Source organism: Papio anubis, chromosome 12, assembly GCF_008728515.1.
Source record: "Papio anubis isolate 15944 chromosome 12, Panubis1.0, whole genome shotgun sequence".
Classification (NCBI taxonomy): domain Eukaryota; kingdom Metazoa; phylum Chordata; class Mammalia; order Primates; family Cercopithecidae; genus Papio; species Papio anubis.
The window spans coordinates 109,667,843-109,682,416 of NC_044987.1; the positions used below are offsets into that span (position 1 = coordinate 109,667,843).

General features: G+C 41.2%; 1 protein-coding gene and 1 long non-coding RNA gene across 7 annotated transcripts in view; one reads left to right on the forward strand and one right to left on the reverse strand.

Annotated features, from left to right (window-relative positions):
* PATL1 (PAT1 homolog 1, processing body mRNA decay factor) overlaps positions 1-8,600 on the reverse strand; it is a 33,139-nt gene extending 24,539 nt beyond the window's left edge. For 2 of the 6 annotated variants that reach the window (XM_021925704.2, XM_003919677.4), the window contains exons 1-2: positions 8,409-8,600; positions 6,413-6,524 (exon numbers count right to left, since the gene is read on the reverse strand). In XM_021925704.2, coding sequence (XP_021781396.1) covers positions 6,413-6,524; positions 8,409-8,423 — 127 coding nt within the window. In that variant the 5' untranslated portion in view covers positions 8,424-8,600. Of the gene's footprint in view, positions 1-6,412; positions 6,525-6,604; positions 8,259-8,408 lie in introns of those variants that run through there. The other 4 variants (XR_002516971.2, XM_021925702.2, XM_021925703.2 and 1 more) reach the window with 4 other exon arrangements.
* Positions 8,601-8,804: 204 nt separating this feature from the next.
* On the forward strand, positions 8,805-14,283 carry LOC108581901. Its single transcript, XR_001894756.3, has 2 exons — positions 8,805-9,794; positions 14,134-14,283. It is a non-coding gene; the product is annotated as an uncharacterized LOC108581901 (long non-coding RNA).
* The last annotated feature ends 291 nt before the right edge of the window (positions 14,284-14,574 follow it).

Below are 14,574 nucleotides of genomic sequence, written 5' to 3' on the forward strand. Positions count from 1 at the left end.
ACTATACCAGAAGATGAAACTGCTATAGGAATATAAAGGAAGAAAGGCAGATTGCAAATTTAAATAGATGGTCAGAGGTAGGCCTCATTGAGATGACATTTGAGCAAAGATTCTGAAGAGTAAGAGGGTTAGCAATTTGGGTATCTGGGAGAAGACGGTTCCAGGCAGAGGGACAGTCAGTATAAAGAAAGGCCTTAAGGTGAGAGATTGACGGTTTTGAGAAACAGCAAGGAGGACTGTGTTTGGAATGGAATGAGCACGGTGGGGAGAGTAGAAGAAAATGAGGTCAAAAAGTCATGAGGAGGGGGCTCATTCTGGGCCACTATGCCAATGAAAATTTTCATTTGGCTTAACTTTTAAAAGAATCACTCTGGTTGCTGTGCTGAAAACAGGCTGGGGAAGAGGAAGGGGCATTTCCTTTTTTATTTTAACTATGTCTGCTATTACTGCACACTACTATAAAGTCTGTAGCACTGACACTAAGGTTATTTTTGCATTTGGTATGTTGGCATCATTTTTTCTGTTTTTGAATCCCATTACAGCACAGATGACAATCTTCAGAACCCTCTATCAGCTGCTGTGGAGCTAGACCTTACTTCCATCACATTTCACTCCAGTTCTCTCCAATCTTATTCCATTCTGCTTCCATCAGGAAAGCTGTACTCACAGTTTTGCTTCTTTTAGTATTCTTTTTTATTTCTATTTTTTGAGACAGGGTCTCACTGTCGCCCAGGTTAGAGTGCAATGGCGTGATCTGGCTCACTGTGGTCTCGACCTCCTGGGCTCAGGTGATCCCCCAACCTCAGCCTCCCAAGTAACTGGAACTACAGGTTTGTACCACCACGCTAGGCTAATTTTTGTATTTTTTGTAGAGTCAGGGTTTCCCCGTGTTGCCCAGACTGGTCTTGAGCTCCTGGGCTCAAGCAATCCACCCGCAACGGCCTTCCAAAGAGCTGGGATCACAGGCGTGAGCCACCGCATCCGGCCTTTCTTTTCAGGTATTCAAATGTGAAACTTCTTCCTCCTCATTCCTACTCCTAAATAATCCTTTCATTTTATTTCTTCCTTTACCTCATCTCAATATGCACTACTTTCTAATCCACAAAAAGTATTATTTTGTACATGTTATATGGTATTCTTTTTTAGTTACATGTTTTATATAATTCAACAGACAGGGATAATAGGTCATAACACAGAAACAGGACTTTCTCTTTTCTGCTTTCAAAGAAAATACATGTTAAAAAATTCAAACACAGGTCACTTAAGTGAAAGTTCCCCATAATTCCACAGCTGTGTTAAGTTTTAAATAGTTTTAAGTTGTGTTAAGTTTATAAAGTTAACTTGTTTCTTTTTACTTAAGCAATATGTCTTGGACATCTTTTCATGCATGCACACAGGCATAACTACTGGTATTATCTCATTCTTTTTAATACCTACATAAGATTATATTTTATTGCTAAACTATAATGTAATTTATCCCCTACTGGTAAATATTTGGATTATTTACAATTTTCCAATATAATAATTAATACTGTAATGAACATCATACATATCTTAACAGTTTATGTGACTTTAAATAGACTAACTTCCTTTTAGAATCAGATTATACTAACAGTTAAAATTTGCTATATGTATTTTTTTATCATACAACAAGGTATCACATAATACTAGTGATCCGCAGAGTGTGGGAAGTGGGACTTTCAAATATATAATTCTGGTATCACAGGACCCACTGTCTAGTTTGGGGACACCGTGGTAGATTTGAGTGTATTCGTTGTGGTAAGGGATTCCTTAAGTTAAGGATCACTTTGCCATCACTAGGATAAAGGCTGCAGGCAAAAGCTATAAAAATATCCTTACCTAAGCCTCCGGGACCTGGGTCTTCTTTATAATTATGTGGTATTTTTTGCCTACCCAACAGCTTCCTCTTACCTGAGTGACTAGTCAGGTGACACTCTTCTCCTAAATTGTCATCTTACAAAAAAGAATTTAAGGTAGCTATTTTATGATGATGGTCTCTGATAAGTCTATCCTGATGTGCTCCAAAAAATGGAAAAATCCACTTTAAATGAAAATTACAATATTAATTTAAATGACTAATCATCTGAAAGAAAATATTTAAAGAAGAATGTAATTAAAAACCAAATGTGACATTCATATTTGTGTCATCCTTGGTAAGGAAGAGTAAGCTGAGACAGGATAAATTGTTTTTTGTAACTTTACTAACTTAGCAATGTCACAAGAGTGAGAATCTATCATCTTGAATTGAGGGATTTGTAAAAACATTTATTTCCCAAATTTAAGAAGTTAATTTGTTAGTGGATTTGTTCTAATGCAGTAGAGTTCTAATTTGCATGCTTCTGACACTACTTCCCATATTCATGCTTGCTAACTTTACCAAATCCTATCAAATATGGATAATCTACTTCCCCTTAATAATAATATTTTTAAAATATTGGTTAAGTTGCCATATTCTGTGAGAATAGATCGCTGGTGAATTGAATGTTACATTTTCACACACGTAAGCAAAGGAATCTATGCCATAAAATACTATCATCATCATTTTAGATTTTTCTTACTCTTGCAAAAATTATCTGAAGTAGTATTTTAGAGATCTTATGCCCTTACTGCAAAAGAATACTTCACCCTGTATCTTTTTCAAATGACCTAAAAATATAGTTACTTAGATATGCCAGGGCTTGACCTGAGTCCATTATTAGTCAAAATGATAAAAGGTAGGCAAAAGAGTAACAGAGAAATGAAGGGAAAGAGACTATCTGTAATAATGAACTAACCTATACCCTTGATGTGTGTTACTGAATTTCTGGCTGCTTCTATAAACTTATACTTGTAATAACAACCCCTGAAGCCTGTCTCAGGTATAGTTTTGAATGAAAACAAAATAAAAAAGAAGTAGAAGTGATTTAATTTCAAGGCAATCTTTATCTCTAAAGACTATAGTAGCTATCAATACAAGAGAGGTAGGAAGGAGGGTGATCTCTTCCAAGTGGAGGCAGGAGATTTCCAAAGAGTCCCCAAAAACTATTTAACATAACTAGTACTTTACAGTAATTATATTTATGGTTACTTAACCCGTCACTCTTCCTCATTTGTTAAAATGAGGATAATAACAGTACCTATCTCACAAAGTTGCTGTGAGGATTAACAATATATGTAAAACATTTAGAATGGTGCCTAGTCATAATAAGCACCATGCTAAGTGTAAGCTTTTATTTTTAGAGAAGGAGTTGGGATTACTGCAACACTATTTATTGCTCTTAGATGATGCAAACATTTTTCATGCAGAAGAGAGTGACTCGTTTCTTAAGGAAAGGTGACCATTTGTAGCCAATGACCTAAAATGTCCACTGTACTAGCAGTTATTATTCAAGATGCCCACTATATGAAGTAAAAATCATAAAATCAAAACAAATGTCAAAGTCTGACATTTCACCTCTAGATTTAAACTCTCTATACCAGCTTTGTATCAACCTGCAGACGAGTATCAAAGAAGTCACAGGTTGACTTGGAAAACAATTTTCTTTTTATAGTATTTACACCAAGCTGTTATGAAGAATTAAGAGCTTACAATTCAAGTACATTACACTCTCAAGGGAAAGGGCTCACCTTTGGAAATCTTTTCTCCATTATAAACTTTCTTGGGCAAAAAGTCCTTCTAATCACCCTTTGGCCCTAAGGTACAAAGTGGGTTAATCATACGCCATTTCATTGCCTTTACTTTGTACTACCTGTTCTTTTACTGTGTAAACCTAATGGCTTTTTCAGCACATGTGCACTTTCCTTCTTCCCCGTCATATAAAATACAGTTCTGGACACTCTAACATCCTTTGAAGGCAATATTATTCCCATCTTACGAGAAAAAATAGAAACTCAGGAAAAAAAGACTGTCCATAGCACTCTGGAAGTCAATGCTGCCTCATTTTAATGTCTATAAATCAATTCTAGCTAATTCATTTTAATACTGAGGAACTTGTTGAAAAAATGGTTAACATTCAGTACAGTATTTTAATAGAAAAAGAGTTCTATAAACAAGCACGTGTTGGTAGCTTCTATGGTATTCTATTTTTAAATTACTTGATAATTAACTTTTTAGAGACAAGGTCTCGCTCTGTTACCCAGGCTGGAATGTAGTGGCACCGCCATAGCTGATGCAGCCCTGAACTCTTGGGCTCAAGGGATCCTCAGCCTCCTAAGTGGCACATACCAGCATGCCTGGATATTTTTCAAAAAAAATTTTGTAGAGAAAGAGTCTCACTATGTTGCCCAGGATGGTCTTGAACTCCTGGCCTCAAGTGATCCTCCTGCCTTGACCTCCCAAAGTGCTGAGAGCTGTGGGCTTGAGCTACCACAAATAGCTTATTGTGTTCTACTGATCATCACTAAACTACCTTCCAAATATAATTTGCAATTCACATCAGTTTCCTGCTTTTGTAATTCCACTCTACATCTCTTTGCCTGTGATCTCCACGGAGAGAGATAATAGCATCTTGGATCAAGTTATCCTCCTGGACAATCTCATCTGCCAACCCATGCCTATAATCCAAAAGGTCTTTGATTCCCTTCCATCATGAGTCTAGCTTCCACTTTCGACACTTTTCTTGCTGCTTCTAATCATAACAAAGTTTTAGTTCTCTACTGAATTTTACAAATAACTGACAATATTAAAACACCTTCATTTTTGCCAGTTTATTCAATTCAGTCTAAGCTTTAATAAATGTATTAGGTCACTGCAAAACCAGTGACCATTATAATACTTTAAGGTCTCTTATTTGTTTTTGATATTCAACATCTTGGGATTACCAACTATTGCTAAATTTTCTCTTCTTCCTTATGACTTAACTTGGAGCATTTGTTGCAGACAGAAGTGTTGCGACTCCAAAGAATCATACATATTTATACATTTGAACATAAACACTCTTATTGCTGCTTTCCAGCACCAAGTCTAAGCAAACATACCTGCATTGACTCTTACCTATTCATTTGCTTAAAAATATATAGTTTTGGCCAGGCGCGGTGGCTCACACCTGTAATTCCAGCACTTTGGGAGGCTGAGGAGGGATCACTTGAGGTCAGGAGTTCATGACCACCCTGGCCAAAAATGGAGAAACCCTGTCTCTACTAAAAAATACAAAAATTAGCCAGGCGCCTGTATTCTCAGCTACTTGGAAGGCTGAGGCAGGAGAACTGCTTGAACTGGGGAGGCAGAGGCTGCAGCGAGCCAACATCATGCTACTGCACTTGTCTAGGTGACAGAGCAAGACTCTGTCTCAAATCAAATGTATATGTATATGCATATGTATACGTATGTGTATATAGTTTAAAAGTTTAAATTTTAACTTATTACTCCACTTGTTCTACACCTGTTCTAAGTAACATGTGTTCTTGAACGTTATAAGCTTGCTTTCTAAATTTTCCATCTCGGTATTTATAACCCTGTGGTCTGTAAGCTTAGTTTGGCTCTTTAGGTTTTAAACTTTTCCCAACTCTTAAAATATGTATCTACAGGCTGGGCGCGGTGGTCAGGCCTGTAATCCCAGCACTTTGGGAGGCCAAAGCAGGTGGATCATGAGGTCAGGGGTTCGAGACCTGCCTGGCCGACATGGTGAAACTCCGTCTCTACTAAAAATACAAAAATTAGCTGGGTGTGGTGGCAGGTGCCTATAATCCCAGGTACTCGGGAGCCTGAGGCAAGAGAATTGCTTGAACCTGGGAGGCGGAGGTTGCAGTGAGCTGAGATCATGCCACTGCACTCCAGTCTGGGTGACAGAGCAAGACTCCATCTCAAAAAAGAATAAATAAATAAATAAAAAATATGTATCTATATCCAGGGATGAACAAAATTTCATCTGTGCATACTTTTCTAACTTATGAGACCTTTCTTGACCCCCAAAATTCTTGGTATAAAAAGCTTTACGTTTTGTTGAAGATACTATAAGTTGCAAAGTTATATAATATACTAGTGATAGACTAAATTTTAAAACACATACACCCACATACTTTTCTACTAGTACACTAGTTTTCCTTAAGTTATATGTCATACAAATAAAAATTCCTCTCATTTAGGATTACTTTTAATCTCTCTTAAATGTTTACTTCTCTAAACATTTGAATCCCTCATAGGGGCAACCTGTAGCCATAGATCATATAGCTGGAAGGGGCAAGGCTTACAGAATACCTGATTTTATAGGTGAGGCAAAAAGATACTCAGAGGATCAGGATAGGTGCTGTTTCCAGTGAAGAATGAAACATTCTGACTAAGATGAGGAATAGAAGAATATCTTGCCAAGTTAGTGAATGAGGTTACCCCTAATAAGATAAAGCACTTCTAAAAGACAGCACTTGAAAAGAGCAAGAAGCCAAGATGATATTATAAGAGAAAGATGTCACTTACCAACTGCACCTGACCCAAATGTATCATCATTGAATTGATCAATCTCTTCATCTTCTTCTCCCAGTCCCTGAAATGCATCTTCATCTTCATCCAGAGGACAATCCTCCAAAGACTAAAAAAAGAGGAAAGACATCAGTTATTCATGAAATTCACACCCTCATTTTAAAAAGGTTCTAAAAATGTTCATCTTACCTTCTCAATGAACATAATTGCTTCATTATGACTTTTTGTAAAGATGGCATTTTCTACTTCCCAATTTCTGACACTGGAAGATTTCATCAACTTTCTTTCACTTTCTATTTCCTATTCCTTATTTAATTCTCGCCCCACCTCACAGCATTCCATTTCTCTATTTTATCAAGAATCCACTAACAGCAGTTCCTCATGCAACCAAGAAATTAAGTCCACAACTTCCCTTATATCACTGGTTGGAAAAGTGATGACAACTAATAATGAACCCTTTATTTTCTTGTATCTTTATGTATCTTTTCTAGCAAAATTCTCATCTTTCTCATTATATTCATGTCATGTTTTCAACTATTATTTCCTTTCAAAGCTTTGGCTTCATTTTCCATCTTTTTTATCTTCCCTATAGGCCTAAACTCTAGTGATTAAAGTTAGGTCTTCAACCACAATAAAATGAACGCTGGAAAAGCTGTGATATGACAAGTTCAAGTTCTGGCTCCACTTCTACAGTCAGTGTGAACATGGGCAACTCAGAAAATTTCTAATTAGCTCATCAAATACCTTTATACAACCTATTGTGTCTAAGGCTCTGTGCTAGGCTGTAAGGCTCAGTCTCTTATATCGTAATGCAGGGACTATACCAACTATGGCAGAGAGTTGTGATGATCAAAGCAGGCAAAGATTACAGATTATCGAACAAAGGCTAGAGGTCACCACATCCTAGGTAGGTTAACTTCACTTCAATTTTACTCAACTGATTTATTCTCCAAGTTTTCCTTTCGGTTTGGTCTTGGATCATTCCTATTAAGTATATCTGTCCTCAATTTTCAAAAATTCGGAATCAGAATTCCATAGTCGATCAGTAGATACGTTTGTGATACACCTTGCCTGGCTACCTCTTAGCTACCCTGTTTACAAAAGAAAGATTAGGTCAAAGGGCATTCTTCTCCTGCCAGAGCCCTTCCAAATTTATGCAAATAGGCATGCAGCTGCCTTCGTATCAAAGGCAACTTCCAGCAGCACTCCCTTCCAAATCACAAAGATCTACTTTACCAAATCACTGCTTTTTCAATTAAAAATAGGATCATTTACATCAGTTCTTTCATGCTACAAACCCAGAAAGTTTACGTCCAGAGATTAGGAGTCGCTCAAGGTCATACAGTGAGTTGGTGACAGGGTCAGCACTGTTTGTTGCTATTGCTACATTCCCGGGACCTTCACCAAACCCACGTCTCCCAGCACTAGCTCAGAGGGAACTTCTGCTGGACACGCCCCCCTCCCAACTCGGAGCCCTGTTTAGTAAACGGGCTGGGGCCCTAGTCCAACGGCACGCCCAGGCCCCCTTGACCTGAAGGTAGCCTGTATGAATGGGGTGTGTGTCAGTGTAATTCGAGTGGAGGTGGGTGGTGGGTGGTTCCGGGTCCAGGGCGGGAAACTCGGCTCTGGGAATTCCCGGGTGACTCCTACTCAAGGAAAGCACCCAGGTAGATGCAATACTGTACCCTCGATGGCTCCTCTAGGGGTGGGGGCGGGGGTGTGGTCTGATTACAGCACTTAACGGGCCCTCCCCACCCCAAAACGGAGGCCAACTTTCCCCAGCGACAACTAATGGGACTGTCTCGACCCCTGAAGCCAGCTCCCAACCCTAGAATTAGACCCGCGACCCCAGGCCAGTCGCGTCCAGCTAAGTCCTGCGACTCCCCCAGCCCGCCCCCTGCCCCGCAGGAACACGGGACCGGCGTGCGGAGGGGGAGTGAGGGAGAGGGGCGCGGGAGGGAGGGAGGGGTCACTTCCGGTCGCAACAGCTCACCTCGTAGCGGAACATTCTTGGGGAGGGGGGCAGGGAGCGGGGAGGGGAGAGGGGGAGGGAGGGAAGAAGCGCTGACTCCCCGGCTCCTCCGCGCGCGGGTCCTCAACCGGCTCGCGACCCCTGGCCGCCGCCGTACGCCGGAGCGTGCGTGGGGACGTGCGCAGGCGCGCCTCAGGCAGGGCGGCCACCCGGCTCGGTGCCCGGCGGCGGCGGCTGCGCAGGGACAGATTTGGCGTCCTGCTTCCTAGTCTCAGCGGCGGGAAGGAGGTCCCGTGGCGAGAGACTGCGCACGCGCTGCCCGTTGTCGGCTGCCTGGTGATCTGGGCTTGCAGCTCCGCCCCCTCTTTCTCCGCGCCCGCTAGGCGCTCGGCTTGGAGCTGAGGGGCAGGTCACGAGTTCTCCGTCACCCGCGAGGCGGAGAAAACCCTTGTGATTGTCACAGGGTATGGCTCTGAAGAATCCTGGGCTTAGCCTGGGCTGGGAAACATGGAGATTCCCTGGCTGTTTTTCCAACGTCCGACTCACTCTTGGGGTTGCTCGGGGGTCTCCACGTTACGATCTGCGCCTTGCGCAGGGGAAAAAGAATGGAAAGTTGCTCGTCTTCGAAAGGGGCGGACTTCTTCGCCACTTTCAGTAGCTCGTCGCCTGCTGAATCCGCAGCAGGTCAGGGCTGTGATTTATGTGGCTCTAAACGATGACGGCGCCCGTTTTTTTTTTTTTTTTGAAATGCCGAAGACAGGTTCTGGGAGGTTTAACTAGGGTGGTATTTTTAGGCGCCAGGCTCATCAGGCGCGAGGAGCTGCAGAGCCTTGAAGGGCAGCACGGCCATGGGCTGCGGGCCACGCAGCAGCAGGGTCTTCGGGCCGGGATGCGCCGCTGGGTGACGCCACTTCCTTAGAGAGGAATGTGTCCAGCTTAGAAGCTGCGGACCCCTGGTTCCAGAATTCTGTTGGGTGGTTTGTTACTTCTAGCACGTTCCATGCCCTTCTTGCCCCTTTCCCTTCAGACAAAACTTGCACCACAAAGAGTGAATTCTTGTGGATTTCGCAATCCGTTTCTTCCCTGGGCGTCTTAAAATGCAGCCTCGCCTCGGAATGGCATACAGTAAATCTCCTAAATGTTAGTGTATCTGCATCAGTTTGAGTACGGGAAACGTTGAATTTGTGAAGAAAAGTTCTGGGTGGGAGTTAGTGCTTTGTCACTGGTTAGGAAACTTTGGGCGACTTACCGAAACCTCTCTAAGCCTTAGTTTCTTGTAAAATGGGTATAATTACACCTGCCTCATGATGTTAACACTACTACTAACGATTGAAGGCTGCCTGGGACTCTGCTAGGCGCTTTATACGGATTGTCTCATTGAATCCTTCCTTATGTGCTCCCCATGAGGTAGGTACTGTTATTTTCTCAGTTTATAGTTGAGGAACCTGAGAATTAGCGACATTAAGTAGTTTGCCTCCAACCACCCAATGGCGAGTGGCAAAGCTAGTAGCTGAGATTTGTCTGATTGTTAAAAGCCCAGTGTCTTAATCACTGTGCCAAGATAAAAGCAAATGTTGACATGGGCCAGGCCTGAACTTTAAAGAAGTGGAGGAGACTAGGGACAAGATGATTTATTGGTTTTCAAACATGCATGGAACATTATAAAATATCAAGTACTAAGTAGCAGTACCTCTTAATAATTACCAAAGAATTGGTGCCATGTAGATCAAGGGTTAGCAGGCTGTGGCCCACAGCCCAATCTGGCCAGCCACCTGTTTTTGTAAGGGAAGCTTTGTTGGAATACAGCCAACCTTATTTATTTACATATTGTCTTTGGTTGCTTTAATGTTATAAAGTCAGAATTGAGTCGTTACAATGGATACAGTGTGTCCCGTAAAGTGTAACGTATTTACTATTTGGCCCTTTACAGAGTTTGCTGATCCCTGATCTTGCAAATAATGTTTTCTGATTATTATATAAGATCAATAGTAACAACAGATTAGGAAAAAAAGTCTTAAATTTTCAACAAATAAAACAAAACAACAACAAAAAAAAACCGTCTAGGATGGGTGTGGTGGCTCACGCCTGTAATCCCAGCACTTTGGGAGGCCGAGGCGTGTGGATCACGAGATCAGGAGATCGAGATCATCCTGGCTAACACAGTGAAACCCCGTCTCTACTAAAAATACAAAAAAATTAGCTGAGCATGGTGGCGGGCGCCTGTAGTCCCAGCTACTCGGGAGGCCGAGGTGGGAGAATGGCGTGAACTCGGGAGGCAGAGCTTGCAGTGAGCTGAGATCTCCTCACTGCACTCCAGCCTGGGCCACAGAGCCAGACTCCCTCTCAAAAAAAACAAAAACAAAAACAAAACAAAAACCCCTCTAATTCATTGACTACTTAAGAGAAAATAATGGAAAGCAGAAAATATTTACAACTGAGTGATAAATGTATTAATATATCAAAACTTTTAGGACACTGACAAAACAGTTTATATAATAAAATAGGGGATGGGTGTGATGGCTCATGCATGTAATACCAGAACTTTGGGAGGCTGTGCTGGGTGGATTGCTTGAGCTCAGGAGTTGGAGACCAGCCTAAGTAACATGGCGAAACCGCGCCTCTACAAAAAATATAAAACTTAGCTGGGTTAATTTTTTTTATTAGCTGCTCGGCATTATTTCTGGTATTAGTGGTGTGCACCTGTGCCTGTAGTCCCAGCAGCTACTCGAGAGACTGAGAACGAAAATAGGGAAGGCTGAATATAAATTAACTATAAAATAAACCCAAAGAAAGTACAAGGAAAGAAATGCTGTAGAGCAGGAATTAAAGGAGCAGAAAACAAGGTGTCATAGACAGGATCAGCAAAATTTCCCGTTTTCTCTTATATACCTGTCTGTGAGGGAGATTGAAAGTCCCTTTAAAAGAATAATGTATTTTTAGGCTGGGCGCTGGTGGTTCACGGCTGTAATTCCAGCACTTTGGGAGGCTGAGGCAGGTGGATCATGAGAGTCAGGAGTTCGAGACCAGCCTGGCCAACATAGTGAAACCCCGTCTCTACTAAAAATACAAAAATTAGCCTGGCATGGTGGCACGTGCCTGTAGTCCCAGCTACTCGGGAGGCTGAGGTAGGAGAATTGCTTGAACCCGGGAGATGGAGGTTGTGGTGAGCTGAGATCGCACCGCTGCACTCTAGCCTGGGTGAGACTCCATCTCAAAAAAAAAAAAGAATAATGTATATATATATACACACTTTTTGAGCTGCTTAATAGGCCCATTATTAAGATGGAGAAGGTACCAGTTCTTTTCACAGGTGGTTCTTTAGACATAAGGTATGACGTCTCTGGGAAGTGTCCCTTGAGTGGGTGGGAGAAGGGAGGTGTCTCCTGCATGCCAAGTATATGGGAAAAGTTATTGACCACTGAGGAAGGCCATCAGTTAGAGAAAAACCACCACACCAGCTTTCTTTGTCATTATCTGTGCTTTCTGGAGGTTCTGTAAGCCATTATAGTATTTACAGACTATGCATTGTTTCTTTTTTACTTTTTTTTTTTTTTTTTTTAAAACCAGACAAGGTCTCATTCAGTTACTTGGGCTAGAGTACAGTGGCATGATCACAGCTCACTGAGCTTCGACCTCCTGGTGTCATGCCATCCTTCTGTCTCGGCCTCCCAAAGTGCTGGGATTATAGGCGTGAGCCACTACACCTGGCCTGTTTCTTTTCTAAATGTAAAAAAAAAATGACATAAAATTTACTTTCTTGTGAGACTAGTTTCAGATATTTTCATCAAGTAACTTACATCTCTAAAACACTGATTTCAAACTTTAGCATGCATTTAGAATTGCCAAGATGGCTTGTGAAAACATAGACTACTGGGCCCTATCCCCAGAGTTTCACATTCAGTAGGAGGGAAGTCAGGCCTGAGAATCTGCATTTGTAACAAGTTGCCACATTATGCCGATGCTACTAGTTCTGTGACTACACTTTGAAACCCTGCATTGTCCATTAGTGCTTGCAGGGTTATAGAGGGAGAAAAGAGTAGTGGGCTGCACCCAGGGTCATTTCTCATGTAGTGAAAAAAGTTATGACAAACCTCCCAGAAAGTAATGGGAACCCTTAGTGCAACAGATCTTAGGGGAAAAGATTTACCCATATAATAAAAATAACTGTTTACAAGGCAAAATTTGTGATGGACTAAACATGGCCACAAATTCTTTGACAGTTCTCACATTTAATAATTATCTGATTAGTTTTTATTATTTACTTTTCAGAGGTGGGGTCTCACTCTGTTGCCCAGGCTGTAGCACAATGGTGTGATTATAGTTCACAGCAGCCTCAAACCCCTGGGCTCAAGAGATTCTCCTGACTCATCCTTCTGAATAGCTAGAGCTACAGGTACACACCACTATACCCAGCTCATTTATTTTTTGTTTTTGTAAAGACAGGGTCTCACTCTGTTGCCCAGGCTGGTCTCGAACTCCTGGCCTCAGCCTCCTGCATAGCTGGGATTACAGGCGCAAACCAGCACACCCTGCTACTTCTCCCATTGGGAGGTAGGATCTATGTTCCCTTTTCCTTCACTCTGGACTGGGCTATAACTGCTTTGACTAATGGAATATGGAAGTGGAGATGCTCTGCCAGTTCTGGGTCACCTTTAAGAAGATTGGCAGTGTAAGTCCATGTAAAATACCTGGCTGCTTTGCTGAAGAGATCACATTTGCTGAAATTACATAAAGAGGAAGGTGGGTCCAGCTGTATTTAGCTTATTAACCATCCCAGTCAAGACACCAAGTATGTGTATGAAGCTGTCTTGGACTCTTCACACCTGTTCAGCTACCAGCCGAACATTGTGACTCCATTCCATGCCATGTAGAGCAGAAGAATCACTCAGTAAAGCTGCTCCCAAATTCCTGGCCCATAGAAGTATTTTATATATATGTATACATATATAGAATAAAATGGTTGTAGTTTTAAGCCACAAATTGTATTGTTTGTTTTGTTTGTTTGTTGTTTTTTGAGACAGGCTGCAGTGCAATGGTGCAATCATAGCCCACTGCCACCTCAAACTCCTGGGCTTAAGCCATTCCCCCACCTCAGCCTCCCCAGTAGCCAAGCCTTCAGGCATGTGCCACCACATGTGGCTATATATTTATGTACATTTCAACCACAAAGTTTTAGAGTCATTTATTGCTCACTAATAGATAGTGGGAATGTGTCCGTTTAGAAAAATTATACAAAACTTGGAAATAAGGAAAAAGGATTGTTGTGTGCCTTGCAGTGTTGTAATAAGAGCATTATCTAACAAGCCTGCCTAAAGGTCATTTAAAGTTCTACAGAGAGGTAACCTTGTTTGACTTAGTGTTTATTATTAATGAGACCAGACTCAGTAAAGTTAGATATTAGTTTATAGAAGATTAGCAAGTTGCAAATTATTTTTGTCCAGTGGAAATAATTTCATTTTGGTAGGAAAGATCATCTCAAAGGAGACAGTTTTATTGCCACACAGAACATTAACCAGTGTTATATTTAACTTTTGAGTCTTAATTCAGCATTTTCCCCCACTCTATATAGTTCATAGTTTCTTGTATCCTCCTTTGAATCAGCTTCACCACCTTGCTGTTTCTTTTCATTAATAAGATAAATAAATATTTTGACACATGCTCATAATATAATTGAAAGAGAATAATTTTTATTTAGCTTTTTGAAAGTTATGCTTTGGCAAACTATTAAACTTTTTTTTTTTTGCAGGGGATTCAACTCAATACATGTTTATCAAGAATCTATTATGTAAAATGGTGAGAAGTGATATTTATGCTATAGCCTACTGTACAATGGCATTATGTCTTTAAAAACCCAATGTACATACCTTAATTAAAAAATGCTTTATTGCTAAAAATGCTAACGATCATCTGAGCCTTTAGTGAATCTTAATCTTTTTCCTGATGGAGGGTCTTGCCTCGATGTTGGTAGCTACTTACTGATAAAGGCCGTGGTTGCTGAAGGTTGGGGTGGCTATGGCAATTTCTTAAAATAAGACAAGGAAGTAAGCCACCTCAGTTGACTTTTGCTTTCATGAAAGATTTCTCTGTAGCATGCAATGCTGTTTGGCATTTTACCCATGACTAGCATTGTCTTCACTAGCATTGGAGAACCTGTGCTCAAGATGGTTCACTTAACATGGCTGTTGGC